Here is a 26,876-nt window from a genome sequence, read left to right as displayed (position 1 = left end):
TCTCTAGTTATTTAGGGAATTGTCTTTTCTGGGGTGGGGAAATTGAACTGGCAACTGAGAAAGGGAGGGAGTACTTTATTGATGGGTAACAATGAGGCTATATAGCTTTCTATTAGCGTAGATGACAATGCAAGTGGACATCAATACTCTGAACAAAATCAACACTGAAAGAATCAATCTTGGGACTTGCCAGCTAGTGTCGATAACTGGAAATCCTAGGGCAAACTTTTTTAACAGCCTGGAGATTGAAACGATTGTTTGCAAATCGTTTACTCAATGCAGATACAGATGCCTTGGTCCGATGGACTCAAGCACAGTTCTTAAGCAAGGAGCTTCTTATTTCTCACCATAGTTCAGTGCCTGATTCATCATGTCAGATGGGCTGATTCGTTTTGGCCATTGTCTCCCTGCTTGTAAAATGAATGAAATCATAATCTGCTTATTGTAATATCTGTTTGCCTCACTTGATCTGTTGTGCTAGTTGGTTAATGTCTGTGTTGTGTGCCACAGCTGAGTAGCAAACAATGGAGCCTGCAAGAGCTGGTGACAGCTCACACCCATTTGAGCAGCACTGAGAGGTTTTATGTACTTGGCCCTCCCAGTATCTGTAGTGACGGTATCAATGATGTGAGTCTGGCATCCATCTCTGCAGCCCCGTGGGTTCTGCTGTACTTCCACTGTGGCATTCCCCTGGAGCATGGAGCATGGGTCGCCATGCTGGAGGGCAGGTCCTGCTCCCTCTGCTTCCTCCCCTCCAAGCATGTTGCCCTCCAGGGGCAGGAGCTGTCTGTAGGTCACACAGTGTGTGTCAGCAGGGAGGAGCAAGGCAGGGAAAGCATGGTGTGGTGCTGGTGCACAAGTCATGAAGGACTGACTCTACCTGGAGAAACAAAAGGGGTGTGTGAAGCACAGCACATCTGTGCCTCTACTGCTGAGGCTGCAGCTCTGCAACTGTCACACAGAATCTGCAGACACTAGGAGGACAGCGAGGATGAGGCAAGTTGCACCTCAGATCAGTTCCTGGTTTGCAGGAGCTTAGATTCCCAGTGATACTCATCTTTTCTGTGATCAGCCATAACTTGGTATCATAATGTGTTCAGCAGGTGTCACCCCTGAGTCCCTGCAAGGCACCTGGCATTTGGAAACTAGATTTTTTATACAGGCTACTAACATCCAGCTCCTTTTTTGATAAGTCACATCTTTTGCAACTAATAAAAATCAACATATGCCATGTGATACATCTGCTTAGAATATCAAGTTACAACTTATGAAATAATGTTGTTTTCAAGAAAGTGAACGTAAATGGAAAAATAATTCAGCGTTCAGCAGGCATTCTGTAGTGTCCTACTAAGTCCTTCTTATGAACAAATTCACTGGCAAAATTTAATTTTCTGTACACATTAGCAGTAATGTTGGCTTACTGTCTACTAATGTGGTTACTGCTTCAATAGGAAAATTGGTAATTAAACATCAATTTGCAAGATTTAAGGCCTGTGCTGGCCCCGGGGTTTGGGCTGTAACTTTCTGTTCAGTTTTGATGTTCTGATTCTGAAGTAGTAGTAGTTAGCTGTCATAGTTCCATCAGCTCTCAGAGACATAATACAAAGCAGAGCCTAGATGTGTCATCACTGAGAGAGGTAGTGGAGCAGTGCCAACTCTAATGCTCTTGAATTGGTGGCAATCATTGTTGGGGGCTACTATGTAGGTACTGTGTGCTGCTGTGGGTGGTGTGCTGTTGTGTATGCTCAAGAGGGAAATATGACTCAAAGGATTGCACTTGTGTCTGTAAAGTTCTGGTGTGTTTAGAAATGCAGATGCAATTTCTCATTGAGGATGCTAGGAAATGAGAGAGCCCCTACAGCGTTACTACATAAGGGGTCTAGCAAAATACAGTGGTGATTCTTGTCCCTGAATTGCTACGTGTTTCAGATGTGGATGTGAAGCAGTAATAGTGATGTAATCATTAATGAAATGAAAAGAGAAGCCAGTCTTAAGAAAAGCTATTGTATCATCAACAGTCACATGTGTACTCGTGTGCAAACACTTGGACTCTACTAGTGTTAACACTTACAGGCTTCAATTCTGAACTATTTAGAACTTTTAACATCTGCATACTAATTACATTGATGTATTATTAGCAATTACTTACCTTCTTCATAGCACTTACTAGCTTACTAGAAAGCGGTCTTGTGCACCAAGTTCCTTCAAAGTGCGTACAAGTAATGTACCACTGCTTAAAGAAACAAAGACAACAAAGGAGAAGATCAAGAGTGGATGAACTTTGATCTAAGAAAGGAGTTGGAATAATGAAGCACACCCAAACAACCTCCAAGCGTATTTTTAACACTGAGTTCAATAATCTGTCCTATACTTCAGTTGGAGCTGGAAAGTGCTTTCATTGTTCTCACTTTGCTGTAGTCCCCAAAGAAACCACAACATAAATAAATAAATAAATAGATAAATAAATAAAGACAAAAACAGCAACAAGCAGAAACAGCTACACACCACCAAAAACAAAAACAACCCAGTTTGTTTGCAGATGCTTAATATCACTTAAGATTGTTAGAAAAGAACTACTTCAGTTTTAGTAAACTTACATTGTTTAAAGAATAAACTTTTCTTCAGATTCAGTGTTATAGCAAGCCCAATTTAATACAATAACTGTTGTGGTGATATATGATTTAAGAGCAATAGTGAGTGTTTGTTAGTGAATATTTCAGAAGAAGGGAAAATAACAAAGATATTCTTTCCTGTGGACCTCTTGCATGTTGAGGTACGAGAATGTGTTGAGTTGAAAGTAGCTGATTTGTGCTTCTTTTAAAAGTAGTGGGGAAGAATCCAGGGACTGGTAAAGCACAACCCTGTGATCTGTGGTGTTGCATGGTTAGAAAACAGTACTGAACGGTTCTGGTTGATGTTTAAAAAATGCTTGACTTAGCAGTGGTACTCCTCATCATTTCAACTATTCCAACTCTTGATGTTTTTCTTTGTCACAATAAAGTAGGATCTCATGACCGTAAATTTCTACTATAATAGCCCTGGGAATAGGCATACAGAAATGCTGGATTGTTTAGATAATTTCTGTGTCCATTTCCTTGCAGATGAATTGCTTCAAAAAGAGCAAAACTACTCTGACGATGTTCTGGCCAATATGATCAGCGAACCTAGAATCAGCTATGGAAATGATGCTCTCATGCCTTCATTGACGGAAACTAAGACCACAGTTGAACTTCTTCCAGTGGACGGAGAGTTCAGTCTAGATGACCTTCAGCCATGGCATCCCTTTGGTGTTGATTCTGTTCCAGCCAATACTGAAAATGAAGGTAGGAGCAATAGAAGGAGAAGACACAGAATATTCTCAATTGTATTTTATGATGATTCTTTCATTTTCTCTTTGAAAACTGGCATATTTCTGATGTAAGAAGTCTCAGCTGTTAAGTTTCAGAGCTGGTCTGCCTGCTGTGTCTCTTGGGTTAAACAGAGTTCTGACTTAACTGTCAGTGTAGAGACACAATAAATTTCAGAGTTTAACTTATATCTCTTTAAAAGCAGATGAAAATAAGTTCCAGCATGTTGTGAGTGTCTTATGAGAGTGAGCAAAGGGAGATAAGTTGTCAGACAGGTGCCATGATAGAATAAGTGTTTTCATTAAAGTAGAGCTTTTTATTGCTGGCATTAAAATGACTACAGATCTAATACATTCCTAGCCTGAGAGGTTTGGGGGTTGGTTTCAGGTTTTTTTGGTTATATAGAATGTACTGCAGAGATATTTGCACATATGCAGCAATGCAGCTAGCTAGTGATGATACCTTCCCTGAGGAATACTTTATGTTGCTCATGGGCAAATCTATTGAAGTGAGTGCCTAATATTTTAATAATTAATGTATAATCTGGAACTGGTGGTTCACTTGTGTGCCAGAGCCAATTAATTAAAAACATAAGGAACTCTGATGATGTTGTTCAAGTTCCTTCTCTCGTGCTTGTTTTCCTTTACCACTTCAAATCCATCCTCATTAGTGCTGCGTTAATCCCAGCAGTGGAGGTTTGTTTCTGCAGAAGAGCGCTAGTTTCACAAAGGGCAGAGCTACAGAAGTTTTTTCCATGTAAATCTGTGTTTTGTGGATCAAGCATAGCTGAGTTGTGCAGATAGTGAAGTATTCCAGAAATATTTTTAAACCACCGGTTTAGGCTCCACCTCCTCTGAGAGTAAATTTTGGTCACTCACCTTGTGCAGTTCTCTGTGTATGCTTTCCTCTCAGTCTCTCTCCAACACGATCTGTGAGAGGCTGTGGGCTGTTTCATGCTTGCAGTGAAGCCAGAACCAGTTTTATGATCAAAGTGGGTAATAGCCAGGTGTCAGAGAAGCCAAAGATCCATCCTAAGGTGTAAGCAGAGGTCAACTAATAAGTTAAATGGGAGCATACCAAATATGAGGGGAAGAGAAGAGAGTGGGGCTAAAAGTAAAGTATCAATAAGTCAGCAGAAAGGAGAAGGGCAAACTCAAATGGACTGGCCAGCTTCATGAACTAGAAGAAAGTAGACGGTGATGAGGACTCTGGGTGTATCTGGAGGACAGCTGCAGATCCACGATGTGCTGACTGGCTGAGAGCAAATGGCTGGATTGCATGAAATGCTGGCAAGCAGTGCAAACCACTGACCAGTATGACATGCTAAACTCCAGTTTCCTAGTGAATCAGCTGTGGCTCGCTATAGTGCAATTGTTGAGGCTGGCTGCCAGGAGCAGACTACCGTCCAGCTGGTGGCATCTGTCCTGTAGGAATTTTCCAGCAGATCTCACTACAACTTTTCCCACAGTTGAGACATACAGGACATCCATTCTCTGCCCACTGTCTGCTTTCATTAAACCTGAGGGGGAAAGAAAGAACAGCTTTTGAAGTCTGCCCACCTTCCCTTCCTAAATGTACTGATGTCAGTCACCAATTAAGAAGTTACTAGGTCTACAGGTGCACTCAGACATACCACATTTTAATCCCTTTTGTTCCTTCAGGAACCAGACTAAGCCCAGAATTTAATAATGAAAGGTATGCTCTTCAAGTGTGATGCTGAATTCCCTTGGCAGGTTTTCTGAGTGTAGTTACCTTTTTAAAATGTATGACAGCAAATAGGAATAAAAATTATTCTGCCATGAATGACATACCGTTTAATTATGAATCCTTGTGTATTTTAATGCACTATATAATGCAGCACTTCTTAATGTTTACTGTGGGAACATCTTATAGCTTCTATGACTTTAAATTAGTTTGGTTGTTGTTGGGTTTTTTGATACCAGGATTGTTTTTCTCATGAAGTTCCTGCAGGCAAACAATTTCATTAGTTCAATCATTATTAACATTTAAGTCTGCGCAGTTAGAAATCATCTCATGACTTAAACCCCTGCAAGTCCTTCTTGTTTCCCATTTGACTTCTCTGTCAACAATCCAGACAATGCTGGTAAATAGCATTTGTGTTGTTCATGTCATTATTTCTACAATACCTTGTTTTTCTCTTTAGATGTCTTCTCTTGCCCATAGTATCAGAACTGGAATTTCACACTCATATTTTTTCTTGGTGTTCGTCTCCCGTCTTACTGTTCCAGAATCACAAGACAAACTGCACCATTTGTCCTCACTTCCCATGCCCGCTTTCCTCCATGTCCATGGTCCAGTCTCAGGCTTTGTTTAAACTGCTCCCAGAAACTGGTGTTTGTCTTGTTATAATTTCGAAAGTAGCACAAAGTAAATAACAATTGAAACATTTTTCTCCCTTCCTCTCCCTCTCCTAGGGTTTCTTTGCATAATCTGCTTTTAACACAGTAAGATCCACTGATGCAGGAAGTGTTTTGTGTTATATGCAGTACTGAGCAAGTCAAGTGAGTTAAAAATTACTGTGCTATAGAAACCTCAAATACTGTAGAGTGACTAACTGTTGTGATACTAATGATGGTCAGCATCTCAGGTTGCTGGGAGATGCTGAGCATGGAAGCGAAGGTCAGAGAACCAAGGACTCCTTGGGTGAGGACTGATGGTACCAACACCATCAAGAAAGTCACAATATGTTTAAAAGGAAGGGCCTGTTGCCTCTGAAACCTTCTTAGCAGTTGCTCCGTTATATTTAACATGGACTACCAGAGGACTACCAGCAAGTTGCCAGTTCAAGTGTTGATGCTGCTCTAGTTTGGAAGCCTTACATTTTTAAAACCTCTTGAACACAAATCCAGGGTGCTGAGAGCTCAGACTTCCTTAGCATGAAGAATCACTACACTATAAAAGCGATAGTTTTCTTTAATCTGGCATGATCGTTTACCTCATTTCAGACTTGCATTACTGTCATAATTTCCAGTGGTGCCGTTGATATCTGAGAGGCAAGCTCACTGGATCCAGGAACTAGCAGGGTTAGGACCTGGGGTCCACTTCCTCCACAGTCACAGCAGTGTGGCTTGCTTTTAATGAACCATGCATGAAATACTTAAACCAAAATGTAATTGTGGAAAAGAGTGGAAGGTAATGCAGCCAGAAAGTCTTAATTTCAAAGTATCCAGTGACCTGCATACAAGCGATCAAGATAAAGTACTTCCAAACATGCCTCAAATTTGTCATTTCTTCCCATGCCTGTTTTCTTCTATGTTTTCACTCAGAAATATTAATTACATATTGGATTGATAAATTGCCACATAATCTTAAAGTTTCGTAAAAGTATTTGAAATTTTCCTCATCTAAACTGCGTGTTTAGATAAAAGGGTAAGTTTCATGCAAGCAGTTTTATGCTAGTTCTTTTTCCTAATGAGTTAAAGATATTGAAAGTCTAGCATAGCTCAGAGCATATTGGAATGGAATATTGAGTGTAGTCTTAAAACACACTTTACTTTTACCTTGCAGCTAGTGCTGTAAAGAATCCCTCTTAAAAGGAATAAGGAGTCAGGATTCAGTGGTTTGTAAGTCAGCATTGATCAAGACATGCTTGCAAGAGCTCATGGTGTCAGTTCTTGCTGCCACTTCTAATCAGGTGACTGAGAGATGTCTGCAAGTAAGGAATACAGTTTGACTCTTCAGACAGAAATTCTTTGATCACAGTAGTTTCTCATTTTAAGCTGTATCCAGAATATGATGTAAAATTGACACATAGCTGTGGAACTTTCTTTGAAAGTTGTGTGCATCCCTTCTTTTTATTTCCATCATTAATTGAAGGCAGATCTTCTCTAGCTGTTGCTTTTGTAACTTGTTTTATGCAGTATGTGTCTCCTACACTATCCCAGTAGAAGCTGAATTTATCACCTTGGTGGATTTTGCTTATTTTCTGTTTACTTTTTTCTTTCTTTTTTGCACTTTCCCAGTTGAGCCTGTTGATGCCCGCCCAGCTGCAGACAGAGGACTTACCACACGACCAGGTATAGAATTTGCATGACTTTTATCTAACCTGTGTTTTCCCAGCATGGTGTGCTTGTGCTGAAATGACCACCTTTTCTTTGGTATAACCCTCCATTTAAATGTAATGCTGTATCACAAACCAGCAGCTGGTACTTCAGACAAGTGTTTGCACACAAAACCCTGCTGGACTCCGAGTGCTGTCTGTATCCCAGGTGTTCAGTATGCATGCGTGCAGGAGTGGGACCCAGAACAGACACTCCTGTTAAGCTGCCAGACTGCAGAGAGCACTTTCAGTTTTGGAATATATGACAAATGTCTAATGCTCAGTGCAAGTCTACTGTGTTGTGTAAATTATGACTAATTTGTGTATATAATTTAGGAATTCCAGGAGACATCAGAGGTTTTTTTCAGTGATATTTATCTTAGGTAACTGTAGATATCTAAAAGTTGATATGTGTATTGTCCCTCTGGATTCAATTAAGGCACCTCTAGACAATTATTCATGCTATTATAGAATAGAAAAAGGTGATTGTTTGCCCTCAGTACCATAGGTACCTGTGTCTTCCTAGTCTGACTAGCTTGAATTGGGTTGCAAACATTTAGAGTTGCTGGATAAATTCAATTTTCAAAAGTTAAAGATTGTTTTTCATATTAATTTTCTGCTTTCTAAGTTGTTTTTCCCTCATCTCCCATTTAGGAATACCTATAAATGACTGATGAGAGCAAGCACAAACAAGCTTTAATTTCGGATTATTTTCCAACTCATAGATCCATTTATTTTAGAATCAGAATTATTTCAGTGTCACGTCATCTTTTTTTGTGTTGTTCCTTTCTTCAGGTCAGATCAAACTGTTCAATCTGTCTTTCTTTCCCCTTCATCTTTTCCTCCAAACTTCCATTGGAAAGCATTGTGTGCAGTACCTTAATGTGTTTAAATCTTTCCAATAACTTGCTGATGTTTACAGACTACAGTGAATAATAGTGTGGAATGAAGTAAAACCGTATGTTACAGCAATTGGGATGCACATTGAGGCTGGCCAGATGACATGTTCCTAGCACTGTTTTAGGAGTCTGATACCTGTACTTGTACTTAGAGTCCCAATTTTGTGAAGAGAGCGTGGAACCTGTTAAAGAGCTCTCCGAGTATTCAAGTTCGTGATGGTTAACCTGCAGTCTTCATGAAGAATCCCCTGTTATGAGGCCCATATTTATTACTAACGATTATTCCTTTCTCTCTTTATTACCATCCCCCCTCGCATACAAGTGATGGAAATTGCTGTTGTCACTTTTCTAGGGGAAGAATAGGCTCGTATACTCTGAGTGGTAATTCGTTAATGTGTAGGACAGACTGTTAAGGAGCTGTAAGAATATTTTAACATGTGGGCATTATGGCTTGAAATTTCCAGCAGATGCAGGAAGTCTTGCATTGAGGAAGGCACATAGATTAAAAGTAGTATCATCTGGAAGCCTTTGCAGCAGTTGTTGCATTTTAGCACAGTTGAAGTGATGTAGAGGCCATTGTTCAGCTTTTGGCAAAGAGTCTGAATCCCTCCAGGTGAACAAGGATGCACATGAATGTTCCTCTGTGAAGATGAATAGTGACTTCACTGGAGAGGTTGAAATCCCTGGCTGTTGTGCCTGCACTGCAAATTTCCCAGCATCAAAATCCTTACAGTAGTGCTACATATATTGTAATAGGATGCAAAAAGTACTCCTGTCATCATTCCTGGTAGACCTTCATCCTTACATCTTAAATCACCATGTCCAGCTTCTGTAAATTTGTCCTTACTGACACAAATTCTGGGTATAAATGCCCATCTGGTTTTCCATCATCTTTTAATAGCAACTTACCTGTGATAGAATTTCAGTTTAACAAAAAAATTGGTATCAGTCTGAGTAGCTGTCGTAAACTTGCAATTGTGGAAAGCAAATGGACGCTTAATTAAATGATGTGAAATACAGAGAGATTCTGACAACGTAAGAATTACTGTGCCTTAGATTTGTTGTACCTGCTAATTAAAAATAACACATCTATGCTAGAGGTTAAAAAAGGAAAAGAGGTTGCTTGGTGTTTTTTTTGCCATCACTGTACTTTTAGTGTAGTCAGTTGTACAGTTCAGAGCTATTGTTCAGGAATAAAAGTCTGACAAATGAGGATATTATTACAGAATGAAAAAGTACTAACCGAGTTCCTGGATTCAGATTAATATACGCAGCTGCTTGCAACTTTCTGTTTTGTTTTTATTGCCTGCATTCCTGTTGATTTCTCAAAAGCTTTGCCACTGTCATAGTCCTGCTTTTTCAGCATATGCTTCTACTTCTTTTGCTTGGGCGGACTAGGTGGTTCCCAGCTTCTTCTGAAATATAGCTTTCTTGTCATCCTGCAATAGTCCAAGCCCAGGCTTAAGATCAATTGAATGTTTTTTAGTTGCTTCAGGTTTTTAAAATCCTTGAAGAAAATTGCCTCTTGGAGGACCAACACAAATTTACAAACACATGTCCTTTCTTCCTTTTTCCACTACCTTGTTACTTCTTCTGCCCCATGAGTCATTATTACAACAAATAACTACACTTTTCTTATCAACAGCTCAAGATCACACAGATGAAATTTGTCCCTTTCCTACAAGAGATGTTGTTTGGTCATAGGACAGGAAGGACAAGCACAGCAAGTACTTAGTTGCTTATAGTATTTATGGTCTTGTTACTTCATCTGGCCATTCTCTTTCTTTTCAAAAAAAACTGGAAAAGAAGAAGCCAACCACCATAAAGCAGCATAAGAGGAAAGGCTGGAAATGTGAAGAGTTGCCTAATCCATAGCAGGAAAGCTAATGCAGGAAGGACTAAGTGTAAAGTGTTTACTAAGATTCAAGCAGAACTTGGTGTGAATCTCCACCTCTGTTACATTCCACCTTGCCTAGCAGCAGCTGAAGCTTGAGTCCCTGTTTTCTAGTGTAGACACAACATCTGCAGTGATTCACACTGGTGTTGAAAAGGAGCATAAAACTTCCAAGTATTTTGCTTAACCTTTTCAATTCAAAACGATGTCAACAAAAACGGAGCTACGTCTAAATGTATTTACTCTCATCTCCTTCCCCATTAAGAAATAAACAGAGTTAATAAAAAGGTCAAAGAGAAGGCAAATATCTAGGTGTACTACGCAGTCATCATTGAGCTGTGTTTATTAATATACCATAAAATGTTAAGAGGCTCATGGCATGTTTCTTGCCATTTAGAAATTGCTTTATATAGGAAGACAGTTAGAAGAATTCAGTCCAGTCTAAAAACATGGAAGCTTCTGTAGGAAGACCTGCAAATATGAAAACCACTTTGACAATCTTAGTGTGAGAGCTTTTTCAGTAGGGTTTTATTCTCGTCACTTTTGCAGAATAATTTATTCTTTTTGTTTGTTTTCAACTGAATTTTGAGTAATTATTGGTAACTTTGTTTTGTCTCTATATGTAGAGAGAGATGTAAAAACATTTATGAAAACACATCCAGATGTTTATATGCAAGTTCCCTATCACTCATGTTAACTCAGCTGGTCTGATCTATGGAAACAGAGGAAGCTAGAGGAATAGAGGAACAATTAGAAGATCTGCATCAGAATGGATGTTTCTTAATAGCAACAGATTTTCTGAAGTTCAGGGGTAAAGAAAATAGCCATAGCTCTGGTCAGGGTGGATCATATTCACGTGTTGCACAGCTGCAGACACTCTGTAAGCCTTATGACTGCTCTGTAGAATCATTAGCACATATGCTACAGTCTGCATGAGGTGAGGGCATGGAGCAGCTTAGGCAATTATTTATGATTTTCTTGTCAGAAATTGCTAGGTCTTTCTCTGGTCTTAGTGATGTTAGTTCAATACAGTGCTCTTAAACCAACTGTCTTCAGCTCCTAAATAAGAGTCTTTAGTGGAGTTTTTAATTAGAAAATGATAGATTCTGTCTCAAGAAATCTCTTTTTCTTAAGACTTCTCAAATATAGTTAATGGGCACGGAGTTAAATGTTTTCCTGAATTCTGGACTTAGATCTTTATTGCATAAACTATTTTATGTGCTCCTTTTCCCCCCTCTATGTAGAGACCATCTAGTTCTGGTAGTTTCAATTTACATGAACGGAAGTTCATCTGTGTGAGAGTAGAATGTTCCTCAAAGCAGCTGTCATGCTATATTTTTTCATTGGAGTAGTTTTTAACTCCATGTTTTATTGTTTAGTTGTTTTTTTGTTTCCTGTAAGGGCAAGGAACAATTAAGCTTGTGTACACTGCTCTTTGATGTTTGGAATGTATGTTTGTGCATATATGCCCAAGCGTGTATGTGTGCATATGTACAGACATGTGTATGTTTAAAAGCAGCTAGCATTGCTAATTAACAGCAATATAATTAAAAGACCATTATTCAACAAACCTAATTATTCAAGAGGAAAACAAGAAAAAAAGCGCTAAATCTTAGTCTGTTTCATATACAATTGGTTGGCACGCATTTACTGTTAATAAACTGTTTTATTTTATCAAAGTATAATCTTAACTAACCCATTTTGTTGGATTTTACTGAATGCTTTTAAGACTGTGGTTTTGATGGCTAAATAGTTTTTGTCAGTCTTACTAAGAAGATGCAAGTTAAAATATTTACCAGCTGCACTGTAGCATTTTAAAATTGGAGTAATTAGGAATGCAACTCCCTAAAGACAGTCTGTAATTTAGAATAAAAAGCACTAATAATTATCATTAGTTGTGAGTTTGCAGTGAGGCTGTTGCTCCCATTTTTCTTCTTTTATGTTGGCTTTTGTATTTGAATGTGTACAGCCATCTTAGACAGCTGTTTGCATCTCGTACTTCCAGTAAGACTTTCAGAAAGACCCTAAAGCTTTTCCTTCTACTACCTTTGAAAAATAAATCTGAGGTGCTTCTGTAATTCCTGTGATGTTTGGCTCTGCATAACTGAAACTAACAAAGACCCACTGTCTAAGGTCTCGTAGCTTGTTTCCAATAACTGTGGTCAGAGTCTGGGAGCAGTGGTACCTGAGTCCATTATCATGTCTTTGGCACTGGTGCCTACAGAGTACTTAGAGATTTCACCTCTGCCTTAGTACCACTAGCACATCCAGCTATTGGCAGCCAGCATTTGACAGACTTCCAGGACTGGAAATAGTATTTTCACCATTGTGTTAGTAACCCTAGATGAACCTTTTGTCTTTGCCTAGATGAACCTTTTGTCTTTTGTTCTTTTGTATTTTGAATGCTCTTATTATTTGTGCCAATGAGTTCCACAGTCCAGTTTTTCATTGTACTTCCTTATGTTAGTTTCTAATCCACTGTTTCATAACCACGTTGGTGTTCTGTACTTCTACAGGAGAAATAATGAATCACTCCTTGTGGATTTTCTCCTTGTCATTCACGGTCATATGGATGTCTATAGTGTCTTTTTCCAGTTTGAATACTCCTGGTTTGTGTAGTCATTCCTTGTCCGGAAACCATCCCATAGCAGTGTTTGTCTCCCTGCTTTGTATCTTTTCTAGTTCTTCTGTATTTCCATGTGGTTGAGCATCCAGAACTGATAGCCATATGTAAAATGAGGTTGCATCGTTTGTATGGTGGTGTAATGACATTTTGTTTTCTCTGTTCCTTCATAATTACTTCTATCTTTCTCTTTGCCTTTTTGACTGCCACTGAGACAAGTGCTCACAGAAAATTATCCACAGTGACTCCAAGGTCTCTGTCCCGGGTGGAACAGAGTCAATATAGAGCCCATTGTGTATGTATAGTTAGGGCCTTTTATCCCTGTGTGCACCATTTTCCCTTATATCAGTATGAAATATCCTTTTCCTTTTATTGCACACTCAGAATTCGTAACATCTTTTTGCAGTTCTTTGCAACTGGTTTTACTTTGACTTTTTTTTTTTTTTTTTCTTTTTTTGCCAATGAACTTTGTCACTGCACCATTCGCTCCATTATCCAGGTCACTTCTACAAGTATCACAACACAAATCCTTGTGAGACCCAGCTGGTAACCTTCCTCCATTGTGAAAAATGACTGTGTATTTACACTTTCTTTCCTGTCTTTTAATTGGCTATGGAAAGTCAAGTAGGACTTTCCTTTGTAATCCTTCCCATCTTAGCTTCTGCCACAGCTTCGATGAGGGATCTTCTCAGTTGGTTTTGGAAATGGAGATTCACTCTGAGCCAGATCACTGTTTCCCACATGCTTGCTAGCTTTTCAGGGACCTCAGATAGATTCAGGAGCAGGGCTTCTCTCTACAAAACTCAGGTTGATTCAGTATGTATGTGTATGTATATGTTCACATCAGTATTTTCAGTGAATTTGCCAGCTGTAGCAACTGAGTTGTACAATTCCCCCAGTCCTTGCCTTGGGGGAGTTTCCACGTGGTGGTTTGGCCATTGTACCTGAGGGGCATCCAGTGCGGCCATGGACAGCAGCAAGCACCTGGGAGCAATTCAAACTGTGTGAAACACTGTTTTCTCACTATTGTTTCCCCCATTTAATCTTAACAAAGAAGCAGAGAGCTTAGAGATGTGAGTCTTGGTGTGTCCAGATACATGTTCTCATTTTCTTCACTCCTTGATGAAGGTATAGGGGCTATTTTTAGAAGATGCAAAAGAAGAGTGAATCATGTCCTTAGTTTGGAAAGCTAACCATAGCTGCTTCAAGTGTAGACATTTAAACCTCTCTTCAGGCACCATGTGGATTTTATTTCCTTCATTTCCATTTCATTGACAGATCATCATGATTTGTTTTCAAACTTCAGTTCCTTAAGTACTTCACTGTTCTTGCATTTAGAAATGGCCTCTTATGTATAAGTGTCATAATATACTTGTCAGTATGTGTAATGTGGCATCAAAAATCAGATGCTTATTTTAATTTAAAAAAAAAAAGAGAGAGAGAGAGAGAGAGATCTTTGAAGTGCTTTATTCCTTAAAAAGATGATAGATTTTATGGGGCAGTCGGGCTGTTCAAGAAAATAACCATAAATAATCTACTGTGTGAAGATTATTCTTGTTTTAACCTTCGTATGGTTTATTGTGAAAAACAAGATCAGTTCCTCAGAATGAGATGGTCAGTGCAGCCTGTAGAAGTTCTTGGGGAGGTTCTCACTGTCTCATAATACAAAACTAAGTTGTTATTTAGTGGGGAAAAAAATGCACAAAGGCAGTAGGAGGGGAATAATGCTTTCATTCAGTGCTACTTCAGACTGTGAAGCTCATTGGCACATCGCGGGATTGTATTGACAGTCTGGAAAGGTGATGGAACACAATTGGTATCACTAAGAATTTTAGAAGAGGTTTTTCCTCTGCATCAGAGCTTATAATCAGCCCAAAATACTGGGAATCAGAGGGGGTTGGTGAAATGCTAAAATAAGTGCAGACAAGGAATATGAACTAGTTCATTCTCACCATGTTGGACGATGAGGAAATAACTTGTCATAAACACCATGTTTCTGCAATCTTTGTACCTCCAAGCAACATAAATGTCAATCAGTTGTACTGAGAAGGGGAATAGCCAGCTATGTGAATATCCCTATGTTTTGTGCAAGCCAGAGACAGCCTTTTGGGACAGAGCATTCATGGGTACGTGTAAAGGATGCACTTCTCAGATGTTCTAAGTCTGGTGCACTCTCCAAAGTCTACCTTTAAGGGAAAATCCTGCCCTTCTTCCCAGTTAGGCAAGCGCAGCATCTTCCCATTGCACCTAAGGGCAGAACAGGTGTGCAAACTGCAATTAAAATCTCTTCAAGCTGTCATTACTTGCTTTACTTTATGATTCTAATCATGAGATAAGTACTCTCCTTGGCAGGAGTCAGTTCTGAGCAGTTTGAAATACACAGGTAGGAATTGTGTAAACTTCACAGACATTAATAGTGAGTTATTTATGCATGTTTGTATATAAGATGCAGGTTCACAGGAAGCAAGAAAATAACACATATGGGGTTTCCCAGCTCATGCTGTTGGTATGTGTTTTTAATTCACAGCAGCCTGAGCTTAGGGAGGAAAACAGCTTCAGCCTGATAACTAAATGTGCTTGACATGGCTAAAGAGGCTGTCAGAGCAGATCCGTCTGCATCCTCTGAGCCAGTTCAGGAGACCGTGTTGGTCCCTGGCAGCTTAGCTCTTGCTGTGCTTCATACTGAAAGCCTTTGATGCTTGTACCAGCATAGCTGCGGAGAATTAAGGAACACTAACAGAGGAGAAATTTTACCAGCTCATTCTGTGTCACCTCAGTGACTGACATGTCAGACGTACCTCACTTTCCTCCCAGTTCCCTTTCACACTGCATCACACCTCCTCTGTGTGAATGATACCATTGCCTTCTGCTCCTGTAATGGTGGAGGTAAGCAGAGTGCAAATGAAATGATGACTGTAACAGAATGTTTCTGTGCTGCAATGCAGGTTCTGGCTTGACCAATGTTAAAACAGAAGAGGTTTCTGAAGTAAAGATGGATGCAGAGTTTCGACATGACTCAGGATATGAAGTGCATCATCAAAAGCTGGTGAGTGAACAAATGGTGCTCTGTACGTGTGGTGTGAATTGCTGGTTACTCCTGAGCATGGGAGCCAGTTGTGGCTCTGTTTCCTCTGGGTTAGGTGGATGCTGAAACTGTCAACAAAAAATTTTCATGTGAATAGCTAATGATTCTAGTGCTTGTCTCAAACATGGAAGTAAAGCTGGAGTAATTTCAGTAGTGAAGATGAGAGCCAGTAATTCTTACATACATGTGAGGAAATTCTGTCCCTTCCTGCCCTCACACCAGCACGTGGCCAGACATGTATCTGGGCAATACTTGCCCTCCTGTCCATCTGCCCTTGTCACATAACTAAAGTGAAGAGATAAAGAGAAGGAAAATGCTACCCAAGTTCAAAATGAAAAGAAAAAAGTCGCATGAAGACACAGCATGGTGCGGCTAGAAATAGAGTGACACCTATTCAGGAATAAATTCCTGTTCTCTCAAAACAGATGGGAGTGATGCATGGAGGAGCTGAACTCCATGGAGCATAACCTCTCATAAGATCCCCTGCTTGGGATAAGAGGATGCTGCCTTAGCTTTGCGCATCTGCGCGTTTGGTTCCATAAGCTGTACTGAATTACTAACAGATTAAGGGCAAATAGGATAAATATACCATTCCTTCCTTGAACTGTATTTCTTAAGCATACAAAAATAACAACCAAATTCAATGTAAGTAAGAATGAGCATCTTCTAAAAGCTTTTCTTCGGTTCCTTAATAAGTAATGAAGTACAGCAGTGTTGACTTTTTTGCTTCCTCTTTTGTAAAGGTACATTACATGATGAGATTTCGGTTCCTTGACTTTCAGTATCATATTAAACTTGAAAGCTTTTTTTCTTAATATATTCTTAAAGCTAAGTAGTGCTGAAAATTAAAATTAACATGGGACTCAGATTTGCATTTGAACTAGGCAATCACTGTGTGAAAAGATATTCTGCTGTCTCTTTGATGCTGAGAACTGAGAATTCCCAGTTTGATGAGCTAATCCAAAATGCATTAGCGCTAATTTAGGAGATTCTGGTGTGCTTAGCTCAGATGAGTTAAACATCCTGATGGAGAAATACCGTGTGAGCTCACGGAAGGGAAGGAGCTTGAAGAAGTGTATTTTCAGGCTCTTGTTCGTTAGTTATTGATCCTGCATCACATACACTTCCCTGCAGCAACCTTCAGCATTTAAGTGGTTTGATAGTGGCCATTTGGAGCTGCCAGCTGCCCTGCCCGTGGTAGCGGATGGGGAATGCGTGGTAGGCCATGCACTTGGGCAATCTGTGTCATGCTTAAAATGGGACCTTTCACGCTTTTTAAAGCATTTAATGCCATGCTTCTTGCTGATAGCTGTAGCCATTATTTAAAAATCAGCAGGCAGTCCTCTAGGTTATCATTTCAATTGAGACCAAGCAAGGAGTCTGGTATTGTTGAGAAAGTACTGGAGCACACTGCTTGTTTACTGCATCCTATATCCTAGCTGATCCCCTTCTCCATTAGCTTTAATTTAAAAGCAGTAAGCATAAAATTCTTTCATCTGTGTTTTATTCTTTGCCCTGGGAAGATTTACTGAAACAGTCTCCTTAGGATATTGCCTTGAATTCTGCTTTGTATTTTACATGCAAACTTCTGAAATTGCAGTTATTTTCTCCTTTGTGGGTGCTCACATTTTAGCAGTAAGTTAAATTGATTTTCATGACTCAAAGTGCTCAAGGCCTTCCTCTGTTGCACATGTATATTAGCTGGGGCATTTCACAGTGCTCTGAAATAGCATGGTAAGACTTCCGTTCCTGTGCAGGTGAAATTGTGAGGAGAAATTATTACTTCACATCAACTTATGCCAACGCTGTCTACTGTGTGTATTTTGCAGTGAATTCTTAACTTTGTCTCAATGTATTTCTTGCTTACAACCAGGAACAATATAAATATTTATACTGCTGCTGTAATACCTCTCTGAGGAAGATTGTGTTTTTTAAAGACTGCAAATATTATACAGCTCATTATAATTCTCGGCTGGTTTCCTGCTTCCCTCTGTATTTTTGTTAAATACTTGTCAAAGTATTTAGTCTTGCAGAGTGAGGTCGTCTTACAATTCTGTGAATGTAATTTATTCTCTAATCCTTTTTGCACATTTTGGTAAATAATAATAATAATAAAAGCCCAATATTGACGAGGGGACAAAAGGTTTGTAAAGCACACATAAATGTAAAATAATCCAGTGTTTACTTTGAATACAAAAGAGGACAGTGAAAACAATTGCTCGCATTTCAGATCTGCTCTTGTTGCTAACAGCCAGTCTTACTAAATGCGTAGTAAAGCATCTTGCTGTCTGCTGATTTCCCTTATCAGTACATACAGTTCAAGTGAATCTTCTTTGTTTTTCACACAGCTGTCACATCGTGTAGGTCACACAAGAGTATTGTCTCCATCCAGATGTAGCTCATTCTCCCTTTGCCCTGCAAAATCTCGCCAGGTCCCTCACCTGGTCGCTTAGATCAGCATGCTTGTGTTTGTTGGACCCTTGTCCCTTTGGTGTGAGAATTTTCTCCTGGCTGATTGCGTGCCAGTTTCACTGTTATAATACACCTTACTGAAGTGCATCAGATCTAATCCAAACAAGCTGAGCAGATGCAGATTTATGAACACTTTCACAACCTGCATTCAAAATACAAAGACATCTATACGCTCCTTGGTCAGTTCTCTGCAAGCATATTTTGCAATTATCTTCACTTGCTTACCAAAAAAGCCAATACTTACACTTCTGTTGTCATGAAGTCCCATGCAAAGCAGAGAACTGGAGATGAGCCTTCCCCTTAGCCACAGTACTACTACACCAAAGGCCAAACAGTTCTCCTAAATTGCTTTTGTATGTCTTCTCCAACTATGAGGGCTTCGCAGTACAGTGAACCACTTTTGCATAATTCAGATAATATGCAGTGCTTATTTACTGGTACTCCATTAGGCTTTATGTTGCTGTGTTCACTGGAGAAGTTAACCAAATACTCAGGTGTTTATTACCTGTCTTCTTTTATTTTTCTTTGTAGGTGTTCTTTGCTGAAGATGTGGGTTCAAATAAAGGTGCCATCATTGGACTAATGGTGGGAGGTGTTGTCATAGCAACAGTGATTGTCATTACCCTGGTGATGCTGAAGAAGAAGCAGTACACGTCTATTCATCATGGGGTTGTGGAGGTAAGAAACAGCAGCCAAGCACAAGTGGCATCACGTGTACAGCAGTCAAAATGTGTTTACAAAGAAACCTCTGCTTTGGTTGGCTTTACACTCACAGCCTGAGAGGTCGCATCTAGCAGAGTGGAATTTAATTTTCTCATTTTGTACATTTAGACACAGTATAAACCATGCTAAGTTGGTTGCAAAACCACAGAAATCTATTGTGGAACTGTCCCAGACCAGTCACCTCATAATGAAAAAGTTGGTCCTATAGGAAATGTTACAGTAGCCAATAATCAGATATTGCACAAGAGGAAAGATCCGTTTATACTGTTGGTGGGAATTTATGCACCAGTTTTCTTCATTTAGTTTGCAGATAAATGTATGAGGTAGATCTGCTGTGGATTGTGCTTTCACTACAAGATTTTTCCCTGTACAGACACTTTATTGCTTTCTGTTCTCTAAACCAGATTTACCTTTGCCACAAACAGTTTTTGATTTATGAGTAATCTGAAGCACACAGATTTGGGAAACACAAATACAATACAGCGCTCCTACATGGGATATAAAAGATGAAAATGCTTGTGTCTTCCCAATTTACCAAGTGCATTTGTGGTCAATTTACAGGCATATAAAATGCCTCCTATATTGCTTGGTTTTAAGAAAGGATCTCTGTACAGAATAAAACTTGAATTATAAGACCCAGAAAGGGAGTCCTGAAGTGTTTTTCCCGGTGTGTATTGATACCTGTGTATCGACTTGCTGTATCAGTACCTGCTTTGCAGGTAATACTTATATCAGCACTTGAGACATTTATGCTTTTATCTTCCAAAACTGGTATTTTTAAATTTTAGATTGAAACCAGGTCTTGTTCTTGTCAGCAGTTAACACCGGTTTCAGCCTTGAGTCAAATGAACTTTGGATTGGTTCTTCCTGGATACTGACGTGCTTCATAATGCATATATTCCACAGTCTGTGGCACTGAAGGGTCCTAAAAAGTATTTGTGTTAACCTTTGTCTTAAGTCAATGTTTGCATATTTGTGTCCATGCTGTCATTCCCTGTTACGCATGAAACCTTCTAAAGAGATGGAGTTGGAAGAGCACTTTTGGGGTGGGACTGGAGCATACAGATAGTTTTGCCTTGTAGATTTCCTGTGTAGTGTTTGGTGTTGATAGCTAAGATTGATTCCACATTCTGCCAGGCTTGCTCTGTAGTCTTGGTAGATTTTATAGCTTCATTGCTTGAGTTTTCTACCTGACAAAAGGACACAACATCTATTATTGTCCTAGGATGTAGAAAATCTTATAGCGAGCACTTTGAGAAGACCACAACATGCAAAGGAGGTGTAAAATAGATGTTTAATATTTGAATGCTCTCAAAATTAAGCTTTTCCATTCTAAAGAGGATTAGTGCGTCTTCAATATGACAAGTACAAAAAGCACGAAAGAGCAGAATGACGTGATGTAAAAATAACTGTATGTGAGCTCTGGGTTGACTGAGTATGTTTTGACAGATCTTGAAACCCGTTTGTTGCATGTCAGAAGTTACTGTGAGAGTTTGTCTGTGACAGAGGATGCAAAATTACAGATCAGGTCCTATTCACCTGTATTCGTATCTTCCAAAAAGTCAGCTCAAGCTGTCCTGCTTGTCCTCATATGGCTGTAATTTGTGCAACAAGAGTCATTATTAAAAATCCTGTTAGCCTTTTAAGGAGTTCTAAGGAGAAATACACTTGCCCTATTTTGAAGAAGGGTCATAATATATTTTCCTGAAGTCTGATAACAAAAATGTTTCAAAGTGGCTCAGCCTGCCAAGGAAAGGGACTGGCAAACATAAGTGAATGAATGACTGCGTGGTTGAAAATTACTTGCTATATGTGTACATTGCACTCCAGCAGACGTGTTGAGAATGGCTTTTGCTGGTGCACCCACCTCAGCTATCGCTGTAAAAGAAGGTAGAAAAAAGAGAGGTTCCTTCCTCCTGTGGTTCCCTCCTCCTGTGCTGCAGCCAGCTGTCACAACTCACCCTCGTTCGATATCTCAGCTTTGAAGCTCATTTGTTGTCTGTCACAGCAACAGCACCTCCAGCAGCAGCTTGTGGGGAGAAGCAGTGATGGAGGGCTCACAGCAGTAGCAAAGGAGCCATTGCAATTGTTGTAATACTCCGAAGTCCACATCTCAATGACCAATCTGCAGATGTGTATTAGGCAGCGTCCATTTACCATCATTTAAAGAACAGTACAGTATTATTTGTCGCATCTCTGAGCGCTGGCAGCACATCCTGTCTGGGAGTTTCACCTTTCCCATGTGTGTAGAGGCAGCATGGAAGATTTCCCACGCTATTGCCATCTTCCTGACTCCACACTAGGATTTTCTGTGTGGAAGATTTATAGGCTGGAGCAGGAGGGGATAGATGGACATTCTTTAAAGAGGTTATCTACCTGACCTAGCTGTTTTCTCAGGAGACATCATGCTGTAGAACAGAGAAGTGTCTAGATTGCTTCTCAGCAGCATGAAAGCACCCACACCTCTTAAATGCCGTGTTCAACTTCTGCCACCTCTATAATGGGTGCAAAAAGCTTCTTGAAATGGTAAAGGGCTTTAGTGATTTACTGACAAGGAGATAGCCAAGGTCAAAGCATGTAGTTTGACAAAGCAATGCCTGGGACAAAGGCTGAAGGAAAAGAGAGGAACAGTTTGTCAGTCAAAATGGGTAAAAGTGAGTAGAAGAGGAGACATTCAGGATGAGCAATAGTGCACGTAGGTTGGCAGTGAGATGGATTAGTGTGTGGCTGTCAGCTGTAGGAAGGAGAGGTAGCACTAGCACTAGTCATTTTAAAGGCTAAAGGGGAAATTTGAAGAAGCGAGTAAGTCTGCAAGTGGAAGCCTCAATAAATCCCTTTCATCTCTAAATGCCATATTTCAGAGGTTATTGGGCTTCCTCTGTGAACAAGTTAGAAAAGCGGGTCTTTTTGGTACAGAATATTGTTCAAGGGTGTTAAAAATTCAGTCTGATTTCTACCATCCTTCCTCATATTTTTTCCTAATCTCTTCCTCCCTGATTTTCTTCCAGGGTTCTCATCTATTGTTTTGTCTCTTCTGCTTTCTCTTCTTTTGATTCATTTTTATTTATGATGTGTTACCTTTCCCTGTTTCTTTCTCACAAGCAGGTTATGCTGTGTGCTTATCATATCTCCTACTCCTGAATAAGCAGTGATGAGTGGGAGGCTTAAGCTAAAACAGGTTACAGAGTTCTGTGCAGTGTTTGTTTGGAGCTTAAATGGGAAGAAGTACAGCACAGGTTCTGGCACACCCTTCCTTTGCATCCCGTTTCAGTAGGGTGAGCCTCCTAGAGAGAAAAATGCCCTCAGGCACATATTGATGCTTGAAGATCCCTGAAGATCCCTTGTGTTGTTTGGAGATCTCTGATTTCTCAGCCCCCACAGCTCCATATTACACTGGTTTTATGCTAGAAGAGAATCTTGTTGAGCTGTCAGTAGGTTTAGCTGTGAATTATGAGGCTCTGATTTCTCCATTTGGACAGGCACCAGAACTCCTGTAGTGCAACATTGCTTTGCACAGGAACCATGGCTGACCTGGCATGATAGCAGCCCATTCAAGAGCAGAAGGAAAGGTTGCTTCTCCTGTGCATTTGCATTGTATTCTTATATTCTGTAAGTGCTAAAAAAACATGCAACTGGAGCACTTGTAATTTTGTTCTTCTCTTTCCATCACAGCCGCTTTGGTGACAACAGCAGCAGTGGCAGATGGTGTGGGGTGACACAGCCACAATGGAAATAGTTAATGCTGTTAAATTTGCATGGTCCTTAGGGCAAAGATTAGGCCTTGTTTGTGTTTATACAAGACCTGTATTGAATGGGTTTGTTAGACTCTAGTGCTGTTACAGTGAAATACTTACTTGAAAACAAGCGGTCTGCAGCACGGTGATAGTGTCAAGGAATCGCCAGAAGCTGATTCACTGCACGTGGTTGTGGATGGTGTATCAAGGTGGAGGGAAAAGCTGGCTTTGAAATGCGAGTGCGAGGTCTTACTCTGGCTGCTGAGCAAGAGGCTGTGCAGAGGTGCCTTGGGGATCTGCACGTAGAGGTTGAAGAGGAGGGAAGCTGTGAAGTTCCCAGGGTTCTCCTGTCCTTGATGGACTGAAATGGTTGTTGGCAGCCAGGCTGAGTGCTCTGCCCACGTGAGCGGGCCAAGGGAAGTGTGTATATATCAGCAGAAAAGAATTCCTTCTGTTGCTTCTGGAGAGGAAGGGAAGAAGGCAGGGGAAGGACACAATTTCTCCCCCTGATTTCTAGCATAAGGGAAATCTGGGGAGTGATTTAAGGCAAGAGCACCATCTCTAAGCAGTTACCTCACTGCCTGCGCCCATTTTGCAGGAGGTGAAAAAACTGATTTGGGGGAGGCTGCTTGCAATGGCTTGCAAAGGAAAACAGCGTGTGACCTTTCAAGCTGGATGTTTCACCTTAGTGTGTAATTACTGAACAAGAAAGAGATTTCACAGAAGATGCAGTGCTGATTGGAACATGGGTGAAATTTTGGAGGGGAGCACAGAAAAATGGGTTCAGGGCTAGCAGCTGATCTGAGCAGTCATATGTACGTGCCACATGCAGAAGCATTTCTCCCCTTAAGTAATAAAAGACCATCAAGATGGAAAATGTCTCTGAGAGGATCCATTTTCTGGCGGCCCTGCAGGAAGGTGGTATGATCATATAATGTAAGGGGGAGGGCTACAAAAATAAGCTGAGCAGTTTGCCTTGTCTCAAGCATGGAAGAACACACCTTTTATCTTCCTCCAGGGCATCAGGTGACAACTCGCAGACAGCCATAGGCTGTCCCCACTGAGGTGAATATTGTAGAGTAGGTTGAAAGTGAGTATCAAATATAAATACTGCTCCTTTACTTTTTTATTCTTAGAAGGCCAGGGTTAGCTTGTCTGCTATATAAGACTTGTTAAGAGAATATACTTTCCATTACACAAAAGGTTATTTTTATGCCAAAAAGAAATGGCTATTTTTCCTAAGGGTCACTGCTTGCAGAATTCTACAGTAAAATGCCCATACCCCGTACATAATCCTAGAGGTTGAGGCACCTTCCTCATATTACATTTTTGCCAGTGTAAAATTCACTTTCTGCCTTCTAAGAGCTGTCAAACACCCGAGCTGAGAGAGCAAGCAAAACAGCTGACAAGCAGACTTCTTCAAATGTGTTTTAATAGCTGCTGTTGGTTGGTAAGATGGCTGTGCCATGGTTGGGTTTGAATACACAGCAGATATTGAGCTCCCAGCAGAGGTAGAATACCTAATTAACATTTAGAGTCAGCTCTTGCCCACTCTAATTGGCATTTTATATTACTGTAATATTGAGTAAAGAGGGAAGTAATTTGTGGAGCAGCAGATATTCAGTGGAGAAGTGTTGACTGAGCTGTCTTTATGCCTGTCTTGCAGGTAATCAAGAAAGGTCAGTTTCTGTTAAGTAGAAGTACTTAAGCAGTGAAGACATGTCAGGCCTCTGGTCACTAAACCTAACCAAATATGACCTTTGAGCCAGAGAAGTTGGTTTCAGAGAGTGCAGTGAGATGTTGGCTCACCCTCTGCCTGGCTGCTCTGGCTTTTCCTTCACACCCTCTCTCTGTTATTGCCAGTTAACTTTTAATAGCTTTCAGACTATAGCACCTGCAGCAGATCTGACTACAGCACGAATAGAAAGCAGCCTCAAGCCACTTACTTCTGCTTCTTCTAATTTCTTTTCTTTTTTTGTGAGCTTTTTATTTCCTTTTGTGACCAGTTTATCATAAGTGCAGATGCTGTACATACTCCAGGAGGAAAAAGAATAATGACAGGGGACTAGCAGAGAGATGTGAAACATAACCCCTCATTACAAGACATGGAGGCCCTGGATTGTGTCCTGAGAAGGGCAGTGGAACTGTGAAGGGTCTGGAGCACAAGTCTAGGGAGTAGATGAGGGAGCTGTGATTGTTCAGTCTGGAGAAGAGGAGGCTCAGGGGAGACCTTATTGCTCTCTACAGCCACCAGAAAAGAGATTGTAGGGAGGTAGGGCTGGCCTCTTCTCCCTGTTAACGGTGATAGGACAAAAGAGAATGACCTCAAGTTGCACCAGGGGAGGTTCAGGTTGGGTATTAGGAACAACTTATTCTCAGCAAGAGCGGTGAGGCAGTGGCACAGGCTGCCCAGGGAGGTGGTACAGTCACCGTCCTTGTAGGTATCCAAGAGCTGTGTGTATGTGGCACTGAGGGATGTGGTTTGTGTGGATGAGTTGATGGTTGGAGATCTTAGAGGCAACAAAATCCATAGGCTGATGAGTTGGGTCAGTCGGTTTTGCAATCCCAGCAAAGAATTAGGTTGCAGACTAGTTCCCGTCTCCCTGTCTTTTCCTGGCTATTAATCTTGGCATTGAGGAAGTTCAGGGTGTGCTGTGAGCCGAGCAAGGATCTGAGCTGGTTTCCTTCTTCCCACAACAGGTGGATGCTGCAGTGACACCAGAGGAGCGCCACCTCTCCAAGATGCAGCAGAACGGCTACGAGAACCCCACCTACAAGTTCTTCGAACAGATGCAGAATTAGGACACCACAGCAGCCTCATGAGTTGGACAGCAGAACGATCGCTTCACTGCCCATTGGTGTTCAGTTATAGAATAATATGGAGAGAAACAAAAACACTCTTGTTTTATTATTTACTCATTATCGCCTTTTGACAGCTGTGCTGTAACACAAGTAGATGCCTGAACTTGAATTAATAAAATCAGTAATGTATTTTCTCTCTCTCTCTCTTTCTCTCTCTTTACATTTCCGTCTTTACACTACATTATTAATGAATGTTTTTTGTGAACTGTAAAGAGTTTAGCTGTATTTAACTAGTGCATGGATAGCTTCTCTTTCCCGATTATTTATCACGTAGCTCCTTAGCCAGTTGTATATTATTCTTGTGATTCGTGACGAAAGAAAAACAAACAAAACAAACGAACATGAAGTCCTAATTGAAATACGCTTTAAGAATGGATGGGGGATGCTTTCTGTGTCTGTGGGGTTTAGCTGCTTCTCTTTGCCGCGCGTTCTTTTCCGATCACTATGCATTTTAAAGCAAAACGACATTTTTTAAGAAGTATTCCGGATGGGTTATTGAAATTCTTTTCCTCTGCAGTTGCATTTTATTGTACAGATTGTTGCTCCTGGCTGTATTAGTGACGTAGAAATCATGGGAATACACGTTTGTTTCTTTGTGCCTGTTTTATGTGCACACTTTAGGCATTGGAAGGTAAACCTTCTTTTCTTTTCCATGTATCTTTTTGATCTTTAAAAGAAAAAAGAAATAATAATAATAATATTAAAAAAGAATCCCTGTTAATTGTGAGCACTTCTTGGGGGGGGAAAAGTGCCTGCTGGTCGAAAATTAACAGGGATCCTCTGCAGGATGATTGTACAGAACCATTGCTTATGAATTGATAGCTTTCTACACTGTGTTACATAAATAAATTAAGAAAAGAACTTCCGGGAGAGAGTTTTCTTTGGAGGTGGGAAACGGAATTCTGAAAGACACTGAAGCCAGGGAGGCTCTGGGTGGAGGGGTGGGAAAGATCATCATCATAGTATCATAGTATCGTGCAAGTTGGAAGGGACCTTAGAGATCATCGAGTCCATCTCCCAGGATTAGAGCCCTTCTGTGTAGCAGAGCAGCATTTCTGCCACTTGCGCCACAGAGGGGATGTTCCTGCATGGACAGTGGCACTCCTGGCCTGTCTGGTGTGGGGGAAACCGCAGTGCGCCTTGGTGGGGGAAGAGGGGCACTGGCCTCAGCTGTGTG

At 40.5% G+C, this 26,876-nt stretch overlaps 1 protein-coding gene across 4 annotated transcripts in view; it reads left to right on the top strand.

Moving 5' to 3' along the window:
* Window positions 1-26,564, top strand: part of APP (amyloid beta precursor protein) — a 199,496-nt gene extending 172,932 nt beyond the window's left edge. For all 4 annotated transcript variants that reach the window (XM_072326680.1, XM_072326679.1, XM_072326678.1 and 1 more), the window contains 5 exons: window positions 3,102-3,323; window positions 7,331-7,384; window positions 15,769-15,869; window positions 18,912-19,058; window positions 25,538-26,564. In XM_072326680.1, the coding sequence (XP_072182781.1) occupies window positions 3,102-3,323; window positions 7,331-7,384; window positions 15,769-15,869; window positions 18,912-19,058; window positions 25,538-25,639 (626 nt within the window). In that variant the 3' untranslated portion in view covers window positions 25,640-26,564. The remainder of the gene's footprint in view (window positions 1-3,101; window positions 3,324-7,330; window positions 7,385-15,768; window positions 15,870-18,911; window positions 19,059-25,537) is intronic.
* The last annotated feature ends 312 nt before the right edge of the window (window positions 26,565-26,876 follow it).

The sequence above is a fragment of the Excalfactoria chinensis genome, chromosome 1 (assembly GCF_039878825.1).
Source record: "Excalfactoria chinensis isolate bCotChi1 chromosome 1, bCotChi1.hap2, whole genome shotgun sequence".
Lineage (NCBI taxonomy): Eukaryota > Metazoa > Chordata > Aves > Galliformes > Phasianidae > Excalfactoria > Excalfactoria chinensis.
The sequence above is the reverse complement of the archived record's forward strand: the minus strand, read 5'-3'. Positions and strand labels throughout refer to the sequence as shown.